Here is a 14,215-nt window from a genome sequence, read left to right on the forward strand (position 1 = left end):
TCCTAGTGGATATAAATGTTACATTAGTCTTATCTTCCTAAAGGACACCCAGAAAACACTCAATTTTAAGAAATTACTATTAGTTTTCTCCAGAAATTATGAACGAGGGGCCATTTTTCTGATTTCTTTGCCTATTTCACATTTATACATGAATGACTCAGTGTGTGTTTTCCCATTTTAAGGTGCTCATTACAATCAAGAGTTTAACAGTTTGTCTTTGTCTTAAAAGTCAAATGATTTTCTCTGATCCATTTCTCAAATTCAGAGAACATTTGATCTATGTATAATAAATAGGCCCACTTTATTCAGCTTCTTTCTATTTTTGTTAGAGAAAGGTGCATCTATAGCAGAAATTGACTTTTCTTAGCAACTATTTAGAATGAATACAAGTAGTTCCATCTTCTACAATTTAAACTTTTAAAAAATTCCTGCCAGTATAAGGGAATTATATAATCTTAATGTTTAACACATTTTTTATTAAAAGACATCCATGAAAAGCTTTCAAACTCTTTTATGAAGTGAGATAACGAATAACCTGAAGATGACTTAATTAAAAAGAAGCCATTTCTTTCTCATTTGAGACTAATCCCACCCTTCCTCCCAAATACTGAAAAACCCAGTCAAGCAACACATTTGAAAAAAAAGAATACTCCTTGGAAAAAGTTGAGTGTATTATAATACTTAAGGATGAGTCACTGCTTAAAAAATTTAGAAATGTAACATTTCATTAAGTATAAGATGCATTGATTTTTATGGAGCACCATTATTTTTTAACTTGCTAAGAAAGAAAAATATGTTATCAACGGTAATTATAAGATTGCACTGACTAAAAAAAGCACCTAATATTCAGAGATATGAAAATATAAAAAACAATCTTGGAATGGATAAAACAGAGTAACTGACCAGTTTAACAAATATAAGGAGAAAAATCACATGACAATCTTTACAGATGCTAGCTAAGAAGACATGTGATTAATGCAACTGTCGGGCGGAGGACCCTGCTCGCTGCGCCATTTGTCGTGCAGGGTCTCCGCTCCCGCTCCCCACATAAGAACGCAGGACACGGTAAGGCCAAACAGGAACACCCACGGAGCCATAGATAGGGGAGTCAAACCAATATATTCTCGCTGGCGGCTGGGCTGGAGACACAGGAAGCAGGATCTACATAATCTGCCTAACAGCAGTCCGCGCTTGCCAGCCACCATCTTCTTGCTAGCCCCCATTCCTTTCTGCTAGCGTAGCCACAGCCGTTATATTAGTGGCCAATGGCCTACGGGTTACAGCTGACGGCCAACTAGCCACAGCTGCTGGCATCTGATCACAGTTGATGGCCATTTACTACCCGAGCCAGCACCTTTCTATTGTGAGGCCGAGAGCCTGGAAACTGTTTTTTGGGGTTTTGTCCACACACTCCACCCCTACAGGGTCTCGCCTCACAATCTACGCAACAAGCGTCTTCTGTGAGGGGCCCTGTGCAAGGAGCCTGGAGGTGAATGCACTATCCTGAACACAGCCAGGCTCTCTGGGCACAGCCAGTGTTTCTCAGGGCACCACCAGTACTTCTGGGCACAGCCAGACTTCCTGGGCTTCTTAAGGTACCAACAGTCTCCCCGGGCACAGCCAGAGTTTCTCAGGGCACTGCCACTCTCTCTGGACACAGCCAGCCTTCCTGGACACAGCCAGGGCTTCTCAGGGCACTGCCACTCTCTCTGGACACAGCCAGACTTCCTGGACACAGCCAGGGCTCTCAGGGCACTGCCACTCTCTCTGGACACAGCCAGACTTCCTGGACACAGCCAGGGCCTCAGGGCACTGCCACTCTCTCTGGACACAGCCAGACTTCCTGGACACAGCCAGGGCTCTCAGGGCACTGCCACTCTCTCTCTGGGCCTCTCGGGGTACTGTGCTGGAACAACAGCGGCTCACATCAAGGTGCTTACATATTATCAATGGCGGCCAGTCAAGACACAAAAGCAAACATCAAACCAGTCCCACTACATGGTGGTATGTTCCCAAACAGTCAAGCGTTCAATAAATTAGGGATAGAAGGCAATTCCCCATAGTCCATAGTCATTCGCCAGGGCTGTCCTGGGGGTGAGGGATGACCTTGACCTCACCCTCATGTCCCACGGAGGACTCAGCATGCATTTCCTCCTGGGACAAGTCCCCCATCCGGGCTGCCTCAGCAAGCAGTTCCCAGCCCACAGGGCAGCAACAACCTTCGCTTTCTCCGCTTTCTCCGCTTTCTCCGGCCTCTGCTGGTTGGGGAACCATCCACATCTTTCCACCCCTCCACGGGAATCGAGCTCTCCGGCAGCTGCTCCTCCTGGTCTTCCTCAGACGGAGCTTTCATACGCACAAACTGCTCCACTGCCCTTCGGAAAGCTTTGGCCAGCACCGTATCCTGCCGACTACGCCATGTGTCGGGCGGAGGACCCTGCTCGCTGCGCCATTTGTCGTGCAGGGTCTCCGCTCCCGCTCCCCACATAAGAACGCAGGACACGGTAAGGCCAAACAGGAACACCCACGGAGCCATAGATAGGGGAGTCAAACCAATATATTCTCGCTGGCGGCTGGGCTGGAGACACAGGAAGCAGGATCTACATAATCTGCCTAACAGCAGTCCGCGCTTGCCAGCCACCATCTTCTTGCTAGCCCCCATTCCTTTCTGCTAGCGTAGCCACAGCCGTTATATTAGTGGCCAATGGCCTACGGGTTACAGCTGACGGCCAACTAGCCACAGCTGCTGGCATCTGATCACAGTTGATGGCCATTTACTACCCGAGCCAGCACCTTTCTATTGTGAGGCCGAGAGCCTGGAAACTGTTTTTTGGGGTTTTGTCCACACAGCAACACTAATTCTTGATTTTAAAAAATCTTAATAAAATGGGGATTTGTTTGTTTGTGGGTTTATTTATCATGTTAACAAAGAATCCATTAATTAAATTAAAAATTTATTCCAGATAGCAAATAGCATTAAACTTTAAGGCAAAAATATTTTTAGAAAAATAATCTTGAACTGAGAATTTCCTTCATACTTACATGAAGAAAGCCAATGTGGAAAATACACCACATGTGTGAAAGGCATGGTTCAGCTGCTCTGGCTTAGGATATACCACAGCTGCGTCAATCATTATCCACCAACCTGTGAAGAACTTGAGAAAGGGCCCAAGTCATTAAAATAACACCAATAGTTTGGCTTAGCATTATACCTGCTCTTTAACATTCCTCTTTTTCTATAGACCATATAAGTGAAACATAAAACATTTCTACTTTGACTTTTCAGAGTTGAAATATAAAAAAGTAAGAATCCTTGTTTACTTATTCTTTACAGCACATGAGTGAATCTAATCACATCTGTGTATGACTCTAAAGTTCTCCTCTCAACGCAAGATGAAAAATTATGTGGAAATCAATTCTCTGCTTCTTTCATCCACCATAATAATATATGCAACTGAAGTTCTCTTAACTAACTTCCAAATAACCAGCTCTCTGATTACATGACGTGTTTCATTCGCTCTTTTCAACATGCTCTTTTCAACTCCTTTTCAACATGCCCATGCATTTCTGCTTCCACAAATGAGCTGTACACTTACCAAGAGTCCAAAACTAGTTAAATCTGCTATGGTATTAATTCTGTGATTTGATTAAAAACTATATAACTGACTGAACATGAGTTTGTAAAATGTAATGTTTCTATGTAAAATAAGCTGAATCAACTTAAAGTAGACAAGTTGCTAAAGAATTTCACAGACAAATTAAGTGCAGACGAGATGACCATAAAGAACAAGGAAAACTTAGAAACATCATCTAAGAGGGCTGCTCCACAATTATCTTTAGTTTCTGCTCTGCTTTATTTTTTCTATTGGACTTCAAGTATAAAGCTATATACTAAAAAAGAAGAATTTTTAAAATGTAATAGCTACTGAAATTTGCTTCAAAAAAGGCAGTGGGGGCAGAGTGGTTGATGGAGTGCTAAAGATTAGTCATGATTTGATTTTATTTTTTTTTTTAAGTACATGGGGCAAGACAGGGAGAGACTCTTTTACCACTTTCCCTATTTTTGTTTACACGAGGGGCATTTTTAATAATAAAATATTAAAAAAAGAAAAAAACTTTGGGAAGAAAATTAAGCACTAGTTTTCTCCACAAATTTCTTCCTCTCACTTTCTCAGACCTGGGGAAATGGAGGTGGGGAGGTGGCATCTCTTTGCTAGGGCACTGCAGGGCATCCGTTCTAGTGCAACCGAAGGTCATTACTGCTGTCTACACAGCCTGAATTTTAATGAGTCACAATAATAATATTTAGTTACATCAAATTCTGAGCCTCTAAGGATCTTAAAGGACTTATACATATTGTATCATGAACTTCAAAATGTTACTTCCTATAATAATTGTGTTATCACTGGAACTGAAGAAAAGATATTAAGTTTAGCAAATTTATAGTCAAATGAACCCAGGCCCTACCTTGTTTTTGTTCAGTAACGGTATCTAGAATTCTTAAAATTATCTATACAAAATAACCAGTGAAATAAATAGCTCTAAGTGGATATTCACAGTTCAAAAGGAATCAGCATTAATTTTCAGGGAAAAAGATGAGGCATAAATGCCGCCAACCAGGCTTTTTCACTTACCAATATACCCGCTACCACAGAAGCCACGGCATTTCTTCTCTCACTCCAGTCAATACATTCACATTCTGGCCAACGGAAATTATCTAGGAAGCCTGCCATTATCACCCCTTAAGCATGGATTTTTCATTAAATACTGTGTTCTAGAAATAAAAAGACACACAAAAAATTAATCTAAGGAAATGTTTTTAAGAAATGACATACTTACTCCTTTTTTAAAGCTTTAAACACAAATTTACTTTAGGTCCAAATCTACTATAGTTAAGAAGAAAAATTCAATATTTCAATGAATATCTAATGAGATGTACACAGGACTGCATTAGGACACGACAGGGAGCTTACTATTTCCTAAATGAGCATGGTGCTTTTGAAACATGTCTGCAAATTCTGAGAGGGTGCATCTATGTCCTTCCCCTTGAATTTGGGCCAACAATAAAGACTGGTTGACCTATAAAGTAGAAGAAGTGATGCTATGTAACCTCTGCTATACAACTTCTGAGACTAAATCATAAAAAGCAATGAAGCTTGTAGTTGCTTCTCTGGAACACTAATACTAGAGTCCTGAGTTGCTGTGTAAAAAACCCGAGGCCACAATGCTTCAAGGAGACCCTGCTACAGGTATTCTGGCCCACAGTTCCAGGTGAGGTCCCAGCCAGCTGCTAGCATCAGCTGCCAGATGTGTGAGTAGACACTGCCAGGTGATTGCTATTCCAGCTGCAGTATTATCCCCAGACTTTAAGGCTTCCCTGGTGAGGCCACATATGTACAGAGCAGAGATACATCATCCTGGCTGTGTCCTTTCCAAATTCCTGACCCCTAGAAACCAGAACCAAAAGTAACACTCTTTAGATGAAGATAACTGAATCCAGAGTGTCTATAATGTACCACCCACAATGTCTAATATATAGTAAAAAATTACTAGACATTCATAGAAACAGGAAAAAATGTGATCTGTTTTTAAGATGGGGTAAATATAAAAGACATTTATTTTCTTCTTTTTATTTAAAAGATAACTAAGCAAAAATTATAACACTGAATAGGATGTCCACAAAAATAAACTTATTTCTAAATAGTATGTCAGTTACATTTTCAAATAATGTTTAAACATGGATTTAGGTGAAATGCCTCTAAATTTAAAGTAATGGGTCCAATTGTTAATCTGGGGGGAAAAACACAAAACAATAAATATACTACAGAAAATCCAAACACTGGAGACACAAACTGGGAAACAATATTTGCAAAACAAATATCTGACAAAGGACTTGTATCTAAAATAAAGAACTCCTAAATATTAATAATAAAAAGGTACATAAAATATAGGCAATATAAATATGCAGAAAACTTCAACACACTTGAAATGGGCAAAAGAATTAAGAAGACAATGAATTACCAAAAGCACATACAAAGGTATTCAACATCTTTAGTCATCAGAGAAATGCAAATTAATGAAATATTATCACAAATCCACTAGATTGGCTAAAATTAAAAAGACTGACAACAACTAAATGTTGGTGAGGTTGTAGAACAACTGGAAATCTCATACATTTCTTGTGGCAGTTTCTTATAAAGTTGAAAATAAACCTCCCTATAATCCAGCAATTCCATTCTTAGGTATTTACCAAGGGAAGTAAAAACACATGTCCACACACACGAAAACACTTGTATAAGAAAGTTTAATGCAGTTTTATTCATAATAGCCCCAAGCTGAAAAACCTAAATATTAATCAACAAAAGGATGTATAAACATATTATGATCAATTTATGCAATGGAATACTATTCGGCAACAAAAAAGAATGAACTGATACATATAACCACACAGATAAGAATCTCAAAAATATGAATTTAAGTGAAAGACAGACACAAAAGAGTATATACTGTGTGATTCCACTTAAATGAAACTTAAGAGGCAAAGTTTATCAATGGTCCCAGAAATCAGAACAGTGGTTGCCTAAGGGGGTGAGGACGACAGAGAACTTTTGGGGGTGATGGAAATTTTCTATATTTTGATTGGGATAATGGTTAGGAAAGTAGATATAGTTATCAAAGTCATTCAAGTGTAATACTTAAGATCTGTCTATTTTCAGTATGTAAATTTTACCCACAAAAAGTTTAAAAATGTTTTTACCATTCAGATATGCTTTAGTTTGCACAAAAGTCTTATTCTGCATTCTGAGCACGTTATCAAGATATTCTACAGACATGGTAATGAACTGTTATCAGAGATTAAATATTAACTAGTTAACAGCAAGTACAGGGAAGGTCAACATGAATTTAAGACATGTCTGAAGGTTAAAACAAAAGTCTTATTTCCTCTTATAAAATTCATTTCCCAGGATGGCCGGATAGCTCAGTTGGTTAGAGTGCATGCTTTTAACAAGGTTGCCGGTTCAATTACCGCATGGGATGGTGGGCTGTGCCCTCTGCAACTAAAGATTGAAAATGACGACTGGAAGTGGAGCTGAGATGCGCCCTCCACAACTAGATTGAAGGACAATGACTTGGAGCTGATGGGCCCTGGAGAAACACACTGTTCCCAACATTCCCCAATTTAAAAAAAATTAAAATTAAAAATATTAATTTCCTACATATTAACATTATAAATCATTCAATAGGCAAAAAATATATAGTTATTTCCACACTGTGATTTATGAAATGTCATGGTCTTCTCCCTCCTAGGGCTTAAGTTGGTGGGTCAGGGATGGGGTGAGGCAGAGAAACATCAAGCAAAGTAATACAAATAATTACTATGAAGGAAATGCACAGGATCCTAATAACGAATAAAGGGGAGACCTACTTTAGAATGAGTGGTTAGGAGAAGCCTCTCCGAAGAGGTAATATTTGCTAAAATTTTGAAACATACTGAAATTTAAAAGCTGGATAAAATTAATTAGATCAAGGAGAAGCAAAAGGGGTAGAGTAAGGAGGGTAAACTAGACATAAAGCCCCTAAAGCCCTTTGGTACCAATGAGGAAGAATTAGCTGGAACCAGAGAATCAGGGTATCATTAATTCAGTGGAGCAAGTGGCTTGGAATAAGTTTGGAGACAAACAGGGAAGGGCCAGGTCATATTCCAGATTAACTTGGACCTTAGGATGGATTGGGGGTTTCACCATGGTTTGTAATGAGAATCAACTGAAGGTCTTGAAGGAGAAAAGTTGCTGAGGCACCAAGAGCCCAGTCACTACGGAGAGAACAGTGAGGGGGAAGGGCTAGTGTGTTAAGAACTAACCTCTCAACTCGGAAGACTGACTTTCCTACGAGTTTTACTATTGATATTTGCCAAAGGATAAGCATATCGTATCATGACACAGTCTTGATGTAATGGAAACTGAGAATACTAACACTGGCTCCCTGGCTTAAAGTAGAAACAAGTACACGATATTTAATGTAACAGGCCTTTGGAGACTTAACGAAGGCAACAACTAGTTAGAGAACAAGTACACAATATTTAATATAACGAAGGCAACAACTACTTAAAGAAAATCTAAATGTGCAATAACAGAATAAATGTTAAAGTAAAATTGTTTACTTCATGCAGACAATAAAAAGTCTATTTTTGAAAACCATTTAAAGGCATGAAGAAATGGCAATGGCTAATACTAAGTGAAAAAAGTGTATTCATAGCATCATTTCCTTTTTAAAAAAGAATTAACAATATACATATATAAACACACATATACATATAAAAATACTAGAAGGGCAAACACCAGTACTTTTGTAATATTATTTACATACTCGTATATATTACATAATATGCATATATATTATATACCGGGGGTGCCAAAGAAAAGTATACAAGTGGTCACTTTGGTCAGCGTTGCTCAAGCAGTAGTTCGCTGTCATCAGAAGAGTCTGGACGCTGATGGGAACCACTTTGAGCAGCTCTTGTAATTGCAGAAGTCAAACGTGACTTGTATTCATCTTTAGTTACTGGTATATATTGAGTATTACAATTTTAACACAGTTTTTCTTTCTTAAAATGTGTATACATTTTTTTGGCACCCTCTGTATATATGTTTGTGTGATAGGATCTTGTTTGTCTGTTTTCAGTTTGCTGCCCTAAGCATGAATTACTTTTTTTAAAATACAAAGTTTCTAAAAGTTATTGTACTTGACACAAGGAATTGTTGATATTTCTTGCCTGTCGAGAAATCTCTTGCATAATGTAATATGTCTGTAACTGCTTTTAATCAAGTTGAAAAGACTTTTTTGAGGCCAAGGAATTATTGGTATGTTCTCCCACAAAACTGATCCTGGTACCAATTAAAACAAACAAAAAACCCCCAAGATCATTCAACACTGCTGTTGTAGCATAAAAGCAGCAACAGACAGTACATGGACACATGAGCATGGCTGCAGTCCATGCATAAAACTTAATTTATAAAGCAGGCAGCAGGTCTTGCAAAGGCTTGGCCCACAGGTCGTGGTTTGCAGACTCCTGCTCTAAGCAATAGGAAACTACCGGAGGCTTATAAGCAGGGAAGTGACAAAAAAGGCTCTGTGATTTAGAAAGAGAATTCTGGCAGCAGCACTGTTTGGGGACTGAAGATAAATGTTAAAGATACCTGCCCTTATTCTAGACAGGGAGAGAATAAGGATGCAAACTGAGATCATATTGGTACAAGTGAAAACGAAGTTTTTATTTGAGAAATGTTAAAGTAGTATTATCAAGAGGTAGGGAGGAGCTAAGCATGACTATGGTTGGGTGCCAACGGCTGGTGAGACACCATTCACCAAAACAGGAAAGAAAGAACGGGAAAGGAGAGTCTCAGCATAACTGATATGACTGAAGGACATTCAGATGGAGAGGAACGTAAGACAGAAGCACAAAGATTGGTTTAAGTCAGAAACACAAATTACAGGTTCCCAGTCAGTTAGTGGGGCAGTGAAGGTATCTCAGGGAGAAAATATGGAAGATGACCGAGGATTGAGCCAGTGCTCATCTGCGTCACTTCCTTGCTTCCCTGAATTACAGGCATTACAGCAGACATATGTATGTATATAAGGGTATTCAATCAGCACAGAACTCCTCTACAGCACGTGCTGAATATTTACAGATCATCTCCTATGAGCACGGCACTGCGGGGAAAATAAAGATGAATAAAACTTAGCCCTTATCATCAGGGGAGATACAAACTAGCAGAAAAATAAATGAACACTTCTTAAAATTAAATTATAATTTGTATCATTAAAATTAAAATTCGTGTCATGTTACAAAAAAACCCAGAAGATTAACAAAATACAAATATGATTCAAAATATTAGGTCTACATAGCCAGAGCAAAATAGGCTTGACTCAAATGAAACAAAACAAAATCTACATCTTCCCACAACAACTCACTGTTAGTTATAGCATGCTTATAGATTGCTGACCACTCCATTCCACCCTCCAAAACACTTTTTTCATGGACTATTCCATTGAATCCGCACACACACACACACACACACACACACACACACACACACAGGTAGCTACTATTATTAGCTCATATTACTGCAAAGGTTTCCAGAATGGTTAACCTGCCCAAGGTCACACAGCTAGCCGGAGGAGAGCCAAAATTTCCACTGAAGTTTTGATCTGATTCCAGAACCTGCACTCATGGCTGTTACACGGCAGTGCCACCCATCACCAGACAGTCGCACAGCATGTCTCTCATTTCAGATTGCATGAGAACGTTATGGTTCCACTACTCATGGTGAAGAAAGCAAGAAGAACAAGATGGAAAAGAAACAGCCCCAATTTACAGGTACACTGTGATCATTTGGGAATAGAGGAAAGCAGCCCTGTGAGGTCTACCATGACCGCAGTGATTACTGCTGATTGAAATCTAGCCAGAGGAGTCTAGGCAATACAGTTTTTGTTCCTGGATTGATATAAACCTGGTTTCTAAGCACTTCCAGCTTGAATATTTTATAGGCCTAAAATCCAACAGCAAGAATTAATCAGACATATAAATACTTTTGGAAAACACATTTTACATACTTAATTTCAGGGAATGCTTTATTATTATTATTTTTAAACAATGTATTAAACATGACATAGATTTTTTTTTATTGGGAAATATTGGCGAACAGTGTGTTTCTCCAGGGCCCATCAGCTCCAAGTCATTGTCCTTCAATCTAGCTGTGGAGGGCGCAGCTCAGCCCCAAGTCCAGTCACCGTTTTCAATCTTTAGTTGCAGGGGGCGCAGCCCACCATCCCATGCGAGAATTGAACCGGCAGCCTTGTTGTTAAGAGCTCGCGCTCTAACCAACTGAGCCGCCCGACAGCCCCAGGGAATGTTTATTTGCCTTCCAACTTGTAAATTACAAATAACAAGAATAAAATTTAGTAAGTGCCACCAATTATGGCTGAAGATCTAAATCTAAAATCCAAAGTAAAGGATAGGGAGCACAGATATTTAGAGACTTTAATTTTATAACTATGTAACTTCCCCAGTAACATCCTTAACAACTTTTAATTATTCAAAATGTGGGCTATTTAATAAATTCTCCACTGCTTCTCTATGCAATTGATTCATAGATTTAAATATCTAGTCCCAGATCCATACATCCAACTACCTGCAAGCAAAGTCACCTCGAAATCAACATGTCCAAACACGAATTCATGATCCTCCTCCAAACCTGATCCCATTCCGGAGTTCCCTAAGTGACCTGAGTAGCACTGTCTCACCTGTCCCATTACAACAGCCTCCCAACTGATCTAGCCTCATCTACTCCTGCCCCCATCAATATGTTCTGACACTGCAGCTGGAATGATTAAAAAAAAAAAAAGCACACAGCTGGCATCTCCCTCCTCCCTAAAACCTTTCACTGCTTTCCCATTTGTTTTAAGATAAAGACAAAACTCTATTTGAAGGCCAGTCAGTTGGCCCAGCCTCCTGTTACATTTTCTTCTCTTTCCTCCAGTCATCCTGGTTTCTCTTTTAGTGCCTCATTCTTGCTAAATCACCTCATCTAAAACCCACATAGCCTCTCGGATACCTTTCCATCCCCAACTCACTGAGTTAATCCAACTCATACTGTCGGATGTCAGCTTAGCTGTCACTTTTCAACTCATCAGCCTTCCCTTCCTTCATTTATCTACAGTGTCTGCGACACGCCAGGCACTGCTATGGACACTTAAGATACATCAGTGAACAGATAAAGCACTATATGGACCTTCGGGAGTGGGGGCGGGGCGGGGGGGAGAAACAGACAACAAGCATGATTTTTAAAGTAAATTATATACCACGGTAGTATACCTTTCATGGGGAGAAGGCATTGGGAATATAGTAAGGCTGGATAGATAGTAGTGCTAGATGAAAGGCCAAACTGATCGAGTTAGGCCCCGCTGAGAAGATGACACCTGAGCCAAGACTTAGCCCTGTGGCTATCTGACGGAGAGAACAACATAGGGGTAAAGCGCTAAGGCAGGGTCTGGGTCTTCATGGAGAAGGAAGCCAGAGTAGCTGCAGTGGAGTAAGTCGGGGAAAACCAGATCAGAGGTGACAGGGCCAGGAAGGATAATTCTAGAGCCTCAGCAGCCACCACGAGAACTCTGGTTTTTACGGATTGACAAAGAGAGCCATAAGAGAGTTCTGAACAGAGTGACTTATGTTTAAGGGCTGTTGGACTAATCCCAGTGAAAGATACCGATTTCCATGACCAGAGGGAATACCCCTGGTATGTCATTATTAATCTTATGATTTGATCACCTACCTTTCCATGTAGAGTAAGCTCCATGAAAGACACTCCGTTTTTGCTCACTGTAGTTTTCCAGGGCCTACCACAGACTGTCTGGCACTAGTCGGCATTCAAGCACTGGTTGAATGACTGAATCTAACTATTACAGCTTTCAAATTCTGAAATGCAATATATGTCTCGTTATCCTGTCACAAAAAGAAATGGAGTCAACTTTATACCTATATTTATTTAAACTGATAATCTGTAGAAGTTGTATTACCATAAGATACTTCATTTCAATGAGGGAAATAAATTTTGCCGTGATAATATATTCAAAAACATTATTTCTTAAAATCATCCTGCCTGCTTCCCAAGTCCAGATTCTGCCAGATTTTTCTCTCTAAAATTCAGACTAGATCTTGCCTTTCATTCAGAAACTTCCAACAGCCTGTGAGATAAAGTCCAAAATATACAGAGGGCTTCCAATCTCCCAAGATAGCTTTCTTATCACCTGCTGTCTTGACACACTCTATACTCCAGCCACAAAGAAAAGGTAAAAGGCAGCCAATACTTGTTGAATATCTGTTAGGCAAACTGCTAAGTTTACACACACACACACACACACACACACACACACACACGCACGCACGTCTGACAATTAAGTTTGCGAACTTGTTGCACTGATGTTGCTAACCTTTTTTGATATCAGAGGGATTATTCATTATGAATTTGTACCAACTGGACAAACAGTTAACCAAGTTTACTGTTTGGAAGTGCTGAAAAGGTTGCATGAAAAAGTTATACGACTTGAACTTTTCGACAACGATTCCTGGCTCTCGGAGACGGCCTCATTACTGGACAGATGGTGACGCTTACAATCTTAGCAATGGAAGGAACCCTTGAGGAATTTGGTTCAGTAATTCCCAAACTTGGCTGATCATTAGGTTCACCTAGAGAGTTTTTAGAAATCGATAACCTGGCATTACTCTTGATTTTCTGATCATGGGGGAAGGAGTAAGTCCTAATCACACTTTTTTTCCCCACCTGAATTCCCTGAGTTACTACCATGTTTCCTCAAAAATAAGACCTACCCTGAAAATAAGCCCCAGTTAAGATCGTCAGCCAGACAGAAGCATTTAGTACGTTATGACGATGTTCCAGAAGATGACATGACTGTATTTGAATAAATGTAGATTGTTGTACATGAAAAAATAAGACATCCCCTGAAAATACGCCCTAATGCATCTTTTGGAGCAAAAATTAATATAAGACCTTGTCTTATTTTCAGGGAAATACGGTATAAGATCTGGTCTTATTTTTGGGGAAACACAGTACGAAGTTAGCTTGTCACTGGTCCGTGTACCTATGTTTGGGAACCACTGATTTGGTCCATCCCATTCATAGGCCAGTGTTACACAGCTGGAGAATGTCTGAGCCAGTACTAGAAGGAGGTTTCCCAGGTTCGTTTTTTTCTAGACATTATTTGAATACCATTTGTCAAACTGCTCATGAAAGCATTTACACGATTTCTGCCTGGAGAAGGAATTGTTTGATGTGTGTCCTGAAGGTTAAAATGGGAGTTTGTCTATAGATAAGAGATAAAAGGGGCATTCCAAAGAGATTTTTATACATATATGTAAACATAATGTATATATACATATATATGAGGTCTGACAATTAAGTCTGTGAACTCTTCCTAGAAAAAGTGCTCCATACCTCATTGCTGAATATCACTACGGTCACCTTTGGAGTACTCCCCTTGGGAAGCTATGCACTGATGCCAGTGCCTAGTTTACCCTTTAAAGCAATTTTGGAACTCTTTCTGGAATGGCCATCAGAGCTGTCGTCATATTACATTTTGACGTCCTGAATGTCATCAAAATGTCTTCCCTTCAATATTTGCTTTATCTTCGGGTAAA

General features: G+C 39.5%; 1 protein-coding gene across 9 annotated transcripts in view; it reads right to left on the reverse strand.

Moving 5' to 3' along the window:
- The window catches only part of TMEM50B (transmembrane protein 50B), a 50,743-nt gene that overhangs the window by 11,554 nt on the left and 24,974 nt on the right, over positions 1-14,215 (reverse strand). For all 9 annotated transcript variants that reach the window (XM_081066638.1, XM_081066642.1, XM_081066634.1 and 6 more), the window contains 2 exons: positions 4,635-4,774; positions 3,043-3,155 (listed from right to left, as the gene is read on the reverse strand). In XM_081066638.1, the coding sequence (XP_080922764.1) occupies positions 3,043-3,155; positions 4,635-4,733 (212 nt within the window). In that variant the 5' untranslated portion in view covers positions 4,734-4,774. The remainder of the gene's footprint in view (positions 1-3,042; positions 3,156-4,634; positions 4,775-14,215) is intronic.

Source organism: Rhinolophus hipposideros, assembly GCF_964194185.1.
Source record: "Rhinolophus hipposideros genome assembly, chromosome: 2".
In the NCBI taxonomy this organism is placed as follows: domain Eukaryota; kingdom Metazoa; phylum Chordata; class Mammalia; order Chiroptera; family Rhinolophidae; genus Rhinolophus; species Rhinolophus hipposideros.